Source organism: Chinchilla lanigera, unplaced genomic scaffold, assembly GCF_000276665.1.
Source record: "Chinchilla lanigera isolate Chin_1 unplaced genomic scaffold, ChiLan1.0 scaffold00038, whole genome shotgun sequence".
NCBI classification, from domain to species: Eukaryota; Metazoa; Chordata; class Mammalia; order Rodentia; family Chinchillidae; genus Chinchilla; species Chinchilla lanigera.
The window spans coordinates 4,953,259-4,966,233 of record NW_004955439.1 but is presented as its reverse complement, the minus strand read 5'-3'; the positions used below and the strand labels follow the sequence as shown (position 1 = coordinate 4,966,233).

Genomic DNA, 12,975 nt, shown 5'->3' with positions numbered 1-12,975 from the left:
GTACTTCCTGGTAACTGGGATTCTAATTTTCTCCAAAATGGAATGAGTTATTTGCCATCAGACAAAATTTGCTACCACCCTCACTCACTGTTAAAGATTCGTGTCTCTGCTGGTAAGAGATGTTTGCTGGCCGCCTCCTCCTCCTCCGTGCTCACAAAACCACAGCCTGTGACAATCCTGCTGACACCAGCAGAATCCCAAATACTTGCTGTGTCATTTGGTGACTTTTGGCAGAAAAGAAAACACCCCACTTAAACATAATAAAATGCTATGAAATATGTATTTTTACTAAATTTCATCGGAAGTTTAACTATTTGAAGAAATACTTTTATATTTTACCTGTATTTAACTATCTGTTTTAAAAATGATATACAAAGTAAGGTGAAAATAAACAACATTCTCTGCAAACCAAATCTAGCAGATTAAATTTTTTCCCAAGTGAAATAGCTAAATTCAATGGATTTTAATTACTTTTGTCCCTATGGGCCCCCGTTATTTCTTCTATTTCCCCCTTAAGTTGTGATGATTCATTTGTAAGCTCAGTCTCATACTATCTGTGAAATCAAACACAATGTATGACAGGCAGGATGATTAGGTTCCACTTTTTGACTGAGCAGGCGCAGCTTTTGTGTGTCACCACGTCGGGATGAGGACGTAATAGAGGATTACCTACGGCCTGCTCCAACTGGCTGGGCTAGGACATCTGCTCACTCGCCATACTACTGGAATCCATGTTTCTTTGAGTGATAGGTTGCAGTCACGTGGTGAGGCAGTTCCCACCCCCTATTTTCCTTCCTAGATTGTTCAGAAATCATAGTTTTGTACTGGTGGAAAAAACAAACAAACAAACCAGCAGCTGGTGGTTCTGTGTTACAGGGCAGCAATAACTAACCAGGATGTACACTTTGCCTTAAAAGAATCCCAAGATCTCAGAAGTCGCTCCTCTGCTCACCATGTTTTCGTGTGCTGTCTTTGACAGCTCTTTTGGACACTGAGATTGTAAGGGTAAAGCTTCACACTTACCTAATCAAAGCCACATCCTTCCCAAAAGCCTCCTTCATGTTGGCTTAGACAGGAAATGGAAATGGCAGTGTTAGCCCTCCTTTAAAGCATTTCTAGTGCTCAGCCTCCATGAAATGGATTGCTTATGGGGAGATAATGTCTGTTCTATTCCTTTTTAAGTCTGTGAAAAATGTCATCCTGGTTAATAGGGTGATTAAAACTCTTTATGCTCCAGGAGATAAATGTGATTATGTTTGTCATACTCTACCCAAGATAAAGACAGCAAAGAAGGCAAACTTGAAATTCCATAACACTTCTTCTCTTCCATATCCAGGAACATTCAGAACTCAATACACAGATGGTACTTCACATAAAGAATAACATTATCTGTTAAACATTTTTCCTTTCCATTAACCAATTTAACAATATGCCTCTGGTATAAAAGGAATAGACAAATGACTAAATCTTCTGATATGTGAGTCCTGACAGTGGAAAAACACCATGTAGTCACATTGCTTCTTTTCTCTTTGAATTTTCATCTTTGGTACTTTATTTTTGCTTTTAAAATGCAATTGGAGCCTATGCTTTGTACCTATATCAGGAAAGCTGTCCCCATCAAATTTCCCTCTACATCCCTTCCCTCTGACCATTTCTATGGGAGTTGGACCCCTGCCATCTATCAAGGACAACAGAGGTCAAGAATAAGAGCAGGGTTCTGTTAGTATTAGGCACACCACACAAGCAAGTACGCACTCAATCCTCCAGTGCACATTTATTCAGACTTATTTGTGCCAGGGCCTGGGAGCATGGCCTGCCTACCATGACACTGGCTCCTTCCTGGGACTGAGCTGCTACAGACCACATGATCTGAGAGAGAGTCCCTATCCTCAAGGAGCTTACAAGGCAGGACTCCATTTCTCCTTTTATCACTCTAGCAAGCTAAGAATTTGTTTTTTCCTACCAAGGAGAGGTCTTTTAAAAATCAATAGGCCACCTCCATCTAAGGAAAATGAAAAATCAAGATCCTAACAGAAATAGTTGTAGGTTATACCCATTCTCTTAGCGAAAGCCTGGGCTCAAACACAATTCACTTTGGTCCCTGAATTCCTTCATTACATTCCCAGGTCAGAAATACTTTCTTCACAGAGATTTAGTTAAAAGTGAAGGATGGGTGAAGAGTTTTTTGCTACCCGCATATGCTGATAAAGTTCACAATCCTCTCCTTTTGGTTTTAGCTTTTTAACAGGTTACATGTGGATTCCAGACACTGATTACACATGTTTAATTAACAATATGGCAATTTTAACAGGGTAATGTGGTCTAGAGAAAAATGTTACATTATGCACTTGACATTTCATTTAAAATTGTTCCTTAAAACTAAAAGGTTTCATTATAACAGAAATTTCAAATGTACTTTATTAAACCTGATTGCTGACTAATTAGAACCTAAGCAATTCTAAAGAAACTGCACAACTGATTTTCCATCACAGGTTACTTCTCTGACCATACTAACATATTAAAAGTATTTTTCTTCTTTAAAATTTTTTAAAAAGAAACATAATTCTCCATCTGTTTTCTAGAAGAGATCATGGAGTATATGAGAGGTTTGGATACATAAGAATTAACTAAACAGGAGGTGACAATATTGACACTCAGTACTCAGGTGACTTTCTGGTTTAAAATATTTAATATAGGTGACAACTGAGCTGTTTTTACTACATCAACTGAGACAAAACTACAAATAGTCAGTGTTCCGGGACCCAGAACCAATTTTCAAAAAAATGTCTTTTATGCCCTTGATTATCATCATTATTATTTCAGCCCAGCTGTACCTTTTCAAGTTATCCTAATCTGTTACTGGCTTTCTGTCCCAAGTGTAAGAATTTATAGCGCCACCCAATGAGACCAGCAGGTAAGTAACTGGCACATGTGTGCTTGCTGTGAGTCAGCCTGCATTCAGGACCATGATCCAGAACCATTCCCTGCTGCACTGGATTCACCACTGAACCTGGCTCTTTGAAATCTGGCCAATAGGAACAGGTTTTCCAAATTCTCAGTTGTATATTGACAAGAAAGACTCTGAAAACTTAACTTAGATACACTGAGGTTTTACTGCCAGTAAGGATCTACTTATAAAGATTTTCTATCAGACTTTTACTATATACTTTTTTTTAAGGTATGAAACATGGTTTATTCTTATAAACAGAAGTATTTTCCTCTGGGATCGCTCCACGTGTGGAAGTTACCCCAATAATTATTTTTAAATACTTAACTTTGGGAAACCTGCCCCTCTCCAACACAGCCACAGACACAGAGGAAGACCGCCTGCTCAGGGGGAGGCTGAAGCCGTCAACAGTCTGCATGAGTCCAGGGAGGAAGCACTCCCAGTCCCTTTTCAGTTGTGCTGCCTCCGAAGCTGCCCTTTCCGCAGTGATGGCTTTGGAATTCATCTGTGCTCATCTCATTTAGATTTCAACGCTTCCTCCCACTCAACAGCTGATTTGGAGTTCTTGGGAATTGTTGGAAATATTGATTGCATTTTACTTCGAAAGTCTTTCATCTAGAAGAAGAAAAACAAATCAGTTGTCAAATGTCAAAAAGGGAGAAATAGGCAAAGCTATCAGAAGCAACACCTTTGTTGACTGGAGAACACTTCACTGCTCACAGGCACAGGGCAAAAGGAATACTAATAAAAACTGAGGCCTGTGTACTAGCTACGTGACAGAACAGAGAATATACCTCTTTTCTTCTCCCAAGTATGAATCCATTAACTAAATAACATAAAACTTCACTCCTAGTCTGGAAGGTAACATGCCTGAATCATCAGTCCTCCAGGATATGGTTTTTGCTATTAGAAGGATATGTATCACTGGCTTTCATATATAAAGATGAAGTAGAGGATGGGATTTCTGACTATCTGAATAAATGTTGGTTTTTTCTCCGGTACTGGGAACCGAACTCACGACCTTGCGCCTGCCAGGCAGGTGCTTTGCCGCTGAGCTAAATCCCCAGCCCCTCTATCTGAATAAATGAATATAGTCAGGTCAATTTAAAGTTAAAATTTTAGAGCCAGAGGGAAAGAGTAGAAAGAAGACACTTAGTAGGGGTTTAATAAAGAATGAATCAAGGGATGGCAGATAACTTTGCATGTGCCATGTGTCATTCAGTGCGGAAACCTATGTAGAAGTCTTAGTAGCAGAAGTTCATCTGGAATTGGCGAGTCAGAGCAGGAGGCTGGGTGATGTGACTATGCAGTGTCAACACGGTGTAGCAGTTCTCCTGGGGCACCCAGTTCATCTAAGGTGTATACTGGGAGGGGAAGGGAACACTGACTTATGGGAGTAGGATAATCTTTACCTTACACAATCTTCCTTGCATACTCTAATCCTATGATGGCAAACCTTTTACAGCTTTCAATGATACAAACAGCCTGTGGAAGCACACTTGCCATAGGTTCATCAACATTGCTCTAATCTATCTTTTTTCATGGTCCTGTTATTAAGATACTATTTGAGCAGCATTACAGTGTTGTAACTTCTCCTCACCAACCACTGCCCAGTCATATTTTCCAAAGAACACAGATCTACCTGACTGGATCTGCAAAGCACCCTGGACTCCTCAGCAATGTCCAAGCCATTTCTTAGAGTGGTCATCTGGGAGTTGGCTAATGTTTTACGTTAGTGTTTATTTATTTTAAAGTGAGGCTAAATCTTCACCTTATTTTAAAATTTAGGGGTTGCATTTTGTTCAAGACTTGTAAATCCTAGCATCTACCCAATCCCTGCACCACCACTGTTGGCAGCATAGTTTCTGCTATCAGACAGACCCTTGTGCCAATCCTAGCTCCACCACTTGGGAAAACTGCTTATTCTCTAGCTGTAGCTTCTACATATGCAGAATAAAGACAGTAACTACCTGCCTGCTACTCTTAGTGAGGATTAAGTGAGAAAAAACATGGCACCTCACATATAGTAAGTGCTCAATATCTATGACCTATGGTCACTAAAACAATATCACAATATTATTTTCCAAGAATAAAGCTTATATGGGTATAAATATGGTGTGTTTATTAAAGCACTATTTTATAGCTGTATTACCATTTTGGTTCAATTATTCTGATACTGGAATTTATAAGGTTACTCATTTAGTGTGGCCTGTAGGAGGACTATGCTACCTGTCTGCACATTCCGAAGGCAGATACCAATCTCGGAGACACACACATTCTGGGTGTGCCTCTCCCCACTCCTTCCCATTCTCTGGTTTGTACTATGATGGCTCCTTTGTGTGAGATTCCTCACTAAAAGCAGCACTGCATTCCTGGGGAGGAGGGACTGGAGCCATGAGGGGTGTCTTTGGTTGTCACAACCACAGCAGATTGCTGTTTGTATATGGCAGGAGTTGGTAAACACAGGTCTTATTGTTCACAATGGTCCACAAAAAGAACTGCTTTGTCCAAAATACCAACATAACCCTATAAGGAACTGTGCATAGACTCTCATAGCTGAAAAACAGACATCTCTCTGGCCAGGGTCTGGATGAACATTTTTTAAAACTTAGCCTAATGACATAGTTTTCAAATGGGGTGTCAGATCGTCAATGCATGAGCAGCATCATTTACCCCTCTCCCTTCTCAGTGCTGCTAAGAAGGGAGGGAGTGGCAAACACAGGCAAGACCAGGGTAGGAGAGTAAAGGGTGCTGCTCAATTTCAGCATATTGTGTTCTCCTTTTCCAATCTTGGCCTGATTTCCTTCTGTCCTCTCATTTCCCAAGGACTGTATTATCTACCTGTTCCTAGGAACATATGTGAACAGCTGAGCCAGCAGAACAAATCACATTGGAAAACCACACAACCAGGAATATAGGGGTCTCGGACTGAGGCAGAATTGCTGATAAAAATGGGATAAAGAGTGCCTCTGAGCCCTGTTCTGTGATGTTCAAACTGTGGACATCACATTTAAGTTATAAACAGGGTCTGAAGTTGCATTAAACAGTGAGATTCCATAAGAGGTTTTTAAGCTTTTACTATTTATATTACTTTCATTATTTATATTACTTGCATAGTAAATGAAAACCTTAATTTTTTCCCACCTGTGCCAATTTATGTACAGTAGTTCAGAAAAGGTTATGGTCTTATCATGAAAGTCTATATACAAGTCAACAGAATACTCTCCTGCTTAAAGACATCCATAAAAAAAGACTTAGGGGCTAAGTACAGTTAAGCCAATTTGGTTATAAAATAAATGTTCTGAATTCCATCATAATAATCACAGCTACTGCCCTAGAACTGTCCCTTTGCTCTATGTCCCAAAGAAGCTGGGTGAAGATGGGGAAGGGTGGAGCTGAGCATGTCCACTAGCAGCTCAGTTACCCTAAAACACTTTCCAAACTCCATAAACTCTTTTCTAGAGTCTTCCCTTCTCCCTTTCCTCTGTCCAGAGACAATTTTTCCATGCTATGGATCTCAGAGTCACCATTACAAGCAGGGATACTGTGTACTGTCACAGACTGTACTTGAATGGTACCTTCTGACAGTAATGAGCACACTACTCCGGGAACCTCGTCTTAAATCCTGATGTTCTCGTGTCTGGCAGTGCTGGACACAGTGTAATATTACCAGAAAGTACCTAAGACAGTAGAGTTCAAGTGGGGTGTCATGATTAACTGGGAATGGTAACTAGTCATTGGATATGGCTGTTTTTTAGATATCAGAACAGTTCAAGATTAGGCCTTTAATAATGTTACACACATTCACACTACAGTAGCTTCCCAAAGAGCCATATAGCCCATATGCCAGGTAGATACTATTTACAGTTTTACTAGGTGCCTGGCATATTTTTTCACTTGACCTTCAACAACAAATGGGGGCAAATATTAACTTCCTTTTAAAGATATGAAGATGGAAGCTTACAGAAACTACACAAAGTGTTCAGTGTCATAGCTAGTGAAACCAGCCCTGACTGTGGAGCCTGTGGGCTTATTCTGTGCATGCTTGCATGTGCATACGGGTACCACTCTCACTTGCCATGCATGTTTTGGCAGGTAAAAACAACTGAAAACATTTGGTTTAACACATGGTGTCCCGAGAAATTACTTAAAACCTTAGGTTATGTCCTCAATTTAAGTAATTTTAGAAATTCTTTATAGCATCAATTCTAATAGGCAGTTATTAGAATTAAAAGCTCTGAGTTTAAAAATGTTTCTGGCATTGACTAGCTTATTCATTTAGCTTCTATATCCTCACTTGTAGTGGGATTTTTTTTGCCAACTTCAGGGCCAGAGTCAGGATGACAGAACTATATAGGATCTACTTTACAGGATGCATCCTACTGTATAGGGTCCAAACTCTATAGGATGGAAAAGCCTTTGATTACAGAGTCAGGGGTAATTTCCAAGAATCTTTAATTCAATTCCATAAAATAGAACAGAATAAGACCATATAAAACTAATTCCAGGAGAAAAAGATATAGTAAGGTTGTAACAATAAACTGAACAGAATAATAATGTGAACTATTTGGGATCTCATGTATCAGGCACTGAAAAACATTGTGTTGTTACTTAATCTTCACAAGTCTCTATGGCAGAAATTATGACCACCATTTTATCTATAAGAAAACGGAGGTCAGAGAGGTTAACTGGTCCACAGTGACACAGCTCATGGGTACAACTGCCTATGTACAGGATTCCCCCACACCCACTTCAGCACTGCAGTTCTATAGTCAGGAAAGACAAAATGCCTCTAAAACTTTTACTGTGCCAGGGTTCCCTGAAAAATGACTGAAGATGCAAATAATAGATACCCCTTATAATGGTGGTCATTTTGAACTGTATGATAAGCTATATTACTGATTGCTTCCCAAGTATTCATATACTTCTGGAGATCAGAGGAGTATACTTTCCTACCTCCTTAAAGTTATATAACCTTGTGACTAGTGAATATGAGCAAAAGAAATGTGTCACTTCCAGGCTAAGCGCTTAACTGCAGGAGTCTGATTCTCTAGGCCTCTGGTCTCTTTCCACTGCAAACCTGGAAACCTGTGTTTCTAGAGCAGTGCCTCACAATCAAAGTAACCTGGGGTGCTGACCCAGCATACGGAGACTACCTTCCCAAGAGAGGTGCTTTACCCCATAATGTGTGTTTAAGGAGGGCTTTTTTTTTGCCGCCAGTACAGGTGATGGAACCCTGGGCCTTTGCATTAACCTATATACCCAGCCGAGTTTTTATTTTTTGAGACAGGGTCTTGCTGAGCTGACTGGGTGGGTTAGACCTGATGATCCTTCTGCTTCAGCCTCCCAAAGTATTGGCATTTCAGGTGTGGGCCAGCCATGCCAAGCTGGAGACTGTTTTTCACTGCAGCCTAACTCAGTCTATCTTCGCTAACAAAGATGGTGAGAATTATAAGATAGATGTAAGCACACTCTCATGTCCTTTGTAGTACCATTTGGTTGAAAACAAAGTGAAAAAAATCTCAAGAGCCAGATAGGAAGGAATAGGAATTCTGCAAGTAAGCTCTAAAAACTTCACAACCACCCAGAACAACTGAACCATCACCCTTTCCACTTCCAGGGAACTCAGTACATCAGTTAGTCCCTTTATATGCCAATGTTCCTTGGAGAATCAGAACTTTTTTTTCCGGAACATTTTTAGTTTCAGTAAAATACTGTAGTATAAGAGCTCTAACTAGCATGTAAAGGGACATTTTTAATTAAAAGATTATTGTCTTATGTCTATTTGATAACATTCAACTAAGAAGCACTGGCTTGATTTACAGTGCAAATGCAGACAGCCTGTTGATATGCACAAGAATCCAAAGATGTGTCTGAACACACTATATTAATTTAAGTACTCAGTGGTTTTAGGAAAGCTAACATGCATTTTAAAATCTCAAGTTTCCCATTTTCTAAGTTATTAGTACCAGTACTATTCAAGTAAAAGCATCTTTACTTTCTCCTAAATTCTTATTGGATTACATCTACAAATTCTAGAATTTATAGTGAAGTCAACTGATTTAGGAAAAAAAGTGAACTAATTTTCTGAGAATACAATCCTTCAAGTACTCATTAAGTGGCCCAATTCTTAACACAATTAACAATAGGGCACAATGCAAAAGCAAAAGCTTTCTATCACCATGAAGTAAATTGAGCAGCAGGGATGGCCCTGGAGCCTGTAACAGCCAAGGCCCACAGTACTGCTAAGACCTAGCTCAATAAGAACAATTTGTAATGTTTCTTGATTCAACGAACATAACAGGTTCAGTTCTCAGGGGCAGTTCTAAAATGTTTTTACTAAATCAGATTTTATTTTTGGTGAATGCAAAATTTAGGGATGTTTCCTTTCCTTGCCAAATCAGTGTCACTACCATCTGTCAGGCTTCTTTCTAAAGTTTTGTACTTTATTGCATTAAACGTTAACAGCTACAATCTGATCACTATTATTTTCATATCTTAACCCAAATAATGCAGCTTTAAAGGTGTGCATATACATACAACCTATACGCAGCCTCAGCCCCACTGTGTGACGTGTGTCCCTGGGTATGAAGGCAGCCTCAAGATGGATCCATTACAAAAACCACTTTTTTTGTGTATATACTTTTATTTTTACACTGTAAAGAAAATTACAACTTTTTTAATGGTACATAAATGAACATAGCTATAAGCAACCCAGAAAGAATCAGCACCTATTTAATGAAAATTAGAACACACTAACATCCTATTTATTTTTAGACCAGATGGCACCTACTAGACTTATAATGCAAGTAATAGTACACTGGAGTAACTAGGTATTTTCTTAGATGCAGTCACTTAAGAACTGTAAAAAGGTAAGTACCATCAGCATCAAGATGCTAAATTTTTAAAATGGAGAGCTAAGTAAACAGGGGACTCTTTCAACTTTCACGAATTCAAATTTATCTAAAATGCTGGCATACACAGTACAATCACTTATCTACTATCTTATCTTCAATAACTTCAGAATGATGGCTTTGGATTTTAAAACTTAAGCTCCTTCTGAATCTCCCAAAGTGTTTCTGCACTCTTTTTCAAATGGGCCTCCTCTTCAGGGGTCAGCTTTATCTTTATAAGATCTGTTATACCATTTTCTCCTAGGACACATGGAACACTGAGGAATACTTCTTTTTCTATTCCGTAGAGGCCCTTAATTATGGTGGAAACTGGATGTGTCCTCCTCAGGTTCTTCAAAATACTTTCTGTTAAATCAGCTACAGATAGGCCAATGGCCCAAGAAGTGTAACCCTTCCTTTTAATAATTTCATAGGCACTGGTAATTACTTCTTTGTGAACGTTTTCCCACTGCTCAGGATCTTTACCAGTTCCTATTGCGGAGTTCAGATCTTTTAGAGGGACACCAGCAATGTTCACTCCACTCCATACAGGAACACTTGAATCTCCATGCTCTCCAAGGACCCACCCATGGCAGCTTTCAGAGTGGATACCAAGCTTTTGCCCAATTAAGAAACGGAAACGAGCAGTATCCAGATTACAACCACTGCCAATAACACGATTTTTGGGAAACGCACTCAGTTTCCAGGATACATAAGTTAAGATATCCACTGGATTGGAAACAACAATCAGTTTGCAGTGGGGGCTGTACTGCACGATAGTGGTAATCATTAATTTAAAAATGGCCACATTTCGCTGAACTAAATTGAGGCGTGTTTCTCCTTTTTCCTGGCGCGCACCCGCTGTGATAATCACTAGGTTGGAGTTGGCGGTGACATGGTAATCCTTGCTGCAAATAATATTTGGCATTTTCACGAAAAGGCTGCCATGTTGAAGATCCATTACTTCACCCTTCAGTTTATCTTCACTAAGGTCCACAAGGGCAAGTTCATCAGTCAAGCCTTTTAACAAGATGCTGATAGCACAGGCCATGCCCACGGATCCAGCTCCTATAATGGAGACTTTACTGTGACAAACAGGCTTTTCCGAGGTGAAATTCTTCATAAGCTCACACTTCACAGTTGCCATCTTGGACACAGGTGTGAAGGTCCAGGGTCCGCTGAAGAGGACATGCACCGCCTGACGGGGCCGCAGAGCCTTCCCTGAGATCCAGAAGCTCATCCCCGCTGTACTTGCTCTTTGGATGGCCCGCAGAACGGCTGCAGCGCAGCTCATGGCTGTTCACTCAAGAGATGGTGGAAGGGACTAGAGGAAGGCGGTAGCAAACCCACGAGCAAGATGGTAGAGGCATAAAACAAAGAAGCCGTCGACCGTTGAACTGTACCGCTGTACTGCGCAGACGCAACTTCGGATCTCCACCCCGCCCCCGCGGCTGCCTGGGCCCCTGCCGGGCCTTGCTGACTGCGGCTGACGCTCGTTAGGTCGTTAGGTCAGTTCAGAGGCTTCCTCTCCAGAAAGTGAACTCTGGAGTTAGTTTTACAATCCGGTAATCGCTTCTGTTTTTAACATATGTAACAGCCCAACAGATTCCTGGTATTATTACTTTTCTACTCTTACTCTGCATGCCAAATGAGACTGCTTCTATCAACTACAGATGAAAATAACGTTAAAGCTTATCATGCAAAGGTGCACATACAGTATTTTGTTTGCCAGTAGTCTCCCGCACCATTTCCCAGCATCGTGGAATAAATGGGTTCCTGTCTTCCAGTGTAACTAGCTGAAGCGCCTTTTATTTAAGGAAGGATTTCACTACCTTCACATGACCTACACAGGAGAAATCAGCGAGTGCTTAACAACAGGGCAAGGGGCAGCCTGCGTTTTACTGGAATAATGAATACTCACTGGGAGAACGCGTCCCTTCTTTGTCATACCAAAGCAAAGCCTGTGATCCAGTCTCCTTTAAGAATAACTTCTCAAGTAGAAAGATGATCTCGTAGCCCTCTATTAATCTTTTAAATATTTTTGAAATGATAGATTTTTAATCGATAAATAAATCAGATTATTGGCTTAAGTAGTGAAATAAAGTTACTTTGCTAGTACAAAGTGGCATCAATATGTCTTAGCTTTTTTGCATTTTTCTGGGCAGCCTTGTGAACTTTTTTTTTTTTTTTTTGTCGTTCTGAGACAGGGTCTTGCTACATAGTTCAGGATGGGCTTGAACTCACCATGTAGCCCAGGCTGGTCTCAAACTTGAGGCGATCCTCCTGCCTCTGCCTCCCAAATGCTGGGATTACAGGCGTGCACCACTATGCCCAGTCCTTGTGAACTATTTCCTTTCAAATTTCCAAGGAACTGTTAACTTCACATCTGGCAAAATGCACACCCTGATAAACCCAATAAACTACAACAGCCCAAATGCTCCTTTCTCCCAACTTATCGACAACTCTGACCATGTAATGATTGCCCAAACTGCTGCCTCTTGTTCTAAGACAACATTATGCTCGCCCAGAATGGGGCTTCTTGGTACACCTACCACTTTCATAATCAGCAGGAGTTTCATTTTATGATATTGAATCCTGACAAAATCGATCATTTATATTCAGGATTTGAAAAGCTATTATCACTCTTCCTATCACCGAAATGCAGTCCAGGAAGAGAGGAACAGTAAGCAAAGAAGCTGGTGAGGGCTGAGGAGAGTATGCCACTGAGAGGGGTCCTTGCAGTCTTCTTGTACTCTTGTTTCCTGTATTACCGGAAATATGAATTTTCCCCACAAGGAGACGTCCAGTAGCTATCATCAAATTAAAAACAAATTTTAAAAAATAATCTTTATTGACCAATAGCCAACATTTTACAGGGATCCTTTAAAAAAAAAGACTAACTTTGGATAGCTATCATTTTTAAAATCCCAGTTCCCACTTGAAATGTTTTAACCTGATGACTGTTCCCACCTTCTTGCTATAATGATTCCTTTGACCAGTCAAGTAATTTTCCAGGATAAGTGCTTTTGAGCATGAAATTCAAGGACATAAAGACTCTTAGCTGGATGGCTTCTTCTAAAGTAATTTTCTTCCTAGAGTTTGAATCTCTTCAGAAATCTGATGATAGCTCCCTCT

General features: G+C 40.2%; 2 protein-coding genes across 2 annotated transcripts in view; both read right to left on the bottom strand.

Annotated features, from left to right (window-relative positions):
* Positions 1-1,299: 1,299 nt before the first annotated feature.
* Tmem242 (transmembrane protein 242) overlaps positions 1,300-12,975 on the bottom strand; it is a 28,549-nt gene continuing 16,873 nt past the window's right edge. Inside the window, exon 4 of the mRNA XM_005390538.2 lies at positions 1,300-3,562. Coding sequence (XP_005390595.1) covers positions 3,464-3,562 — 99 coding nt within the window. The 3' untranslated portion in view covers positions 1,300-3,463. The remainder of the gene's footprint in view (positions 3,563-12,975) is intronic.
* Positions 9,574-12,026, bottom strand: Ldhal6b (lactate dehydrogenase A-like 6B). Its single transcript, XM_005390536.2, has one exon. The coding sequence runs from the start codon at positions 11,132-11,134 to the stop codon at positions 9,989-9,991; it is 1,146 nt and encodes a 381-aa protein (XP_005390593.1). The 5' UTR covers positions 11,135-12,026; the 3' UTR covers positions 9,574-9,988.

Bases quoted from the DNA above. Each gene is read 5' to 3' on its own strand.
- Ldhal6b (XM_005390536.2), bottom strand. From the start codon at position 11,134: ATGAGCTGCGCTGCAGCCGTTCTGCGGGCCATCCAAAGAGCAAGTACA.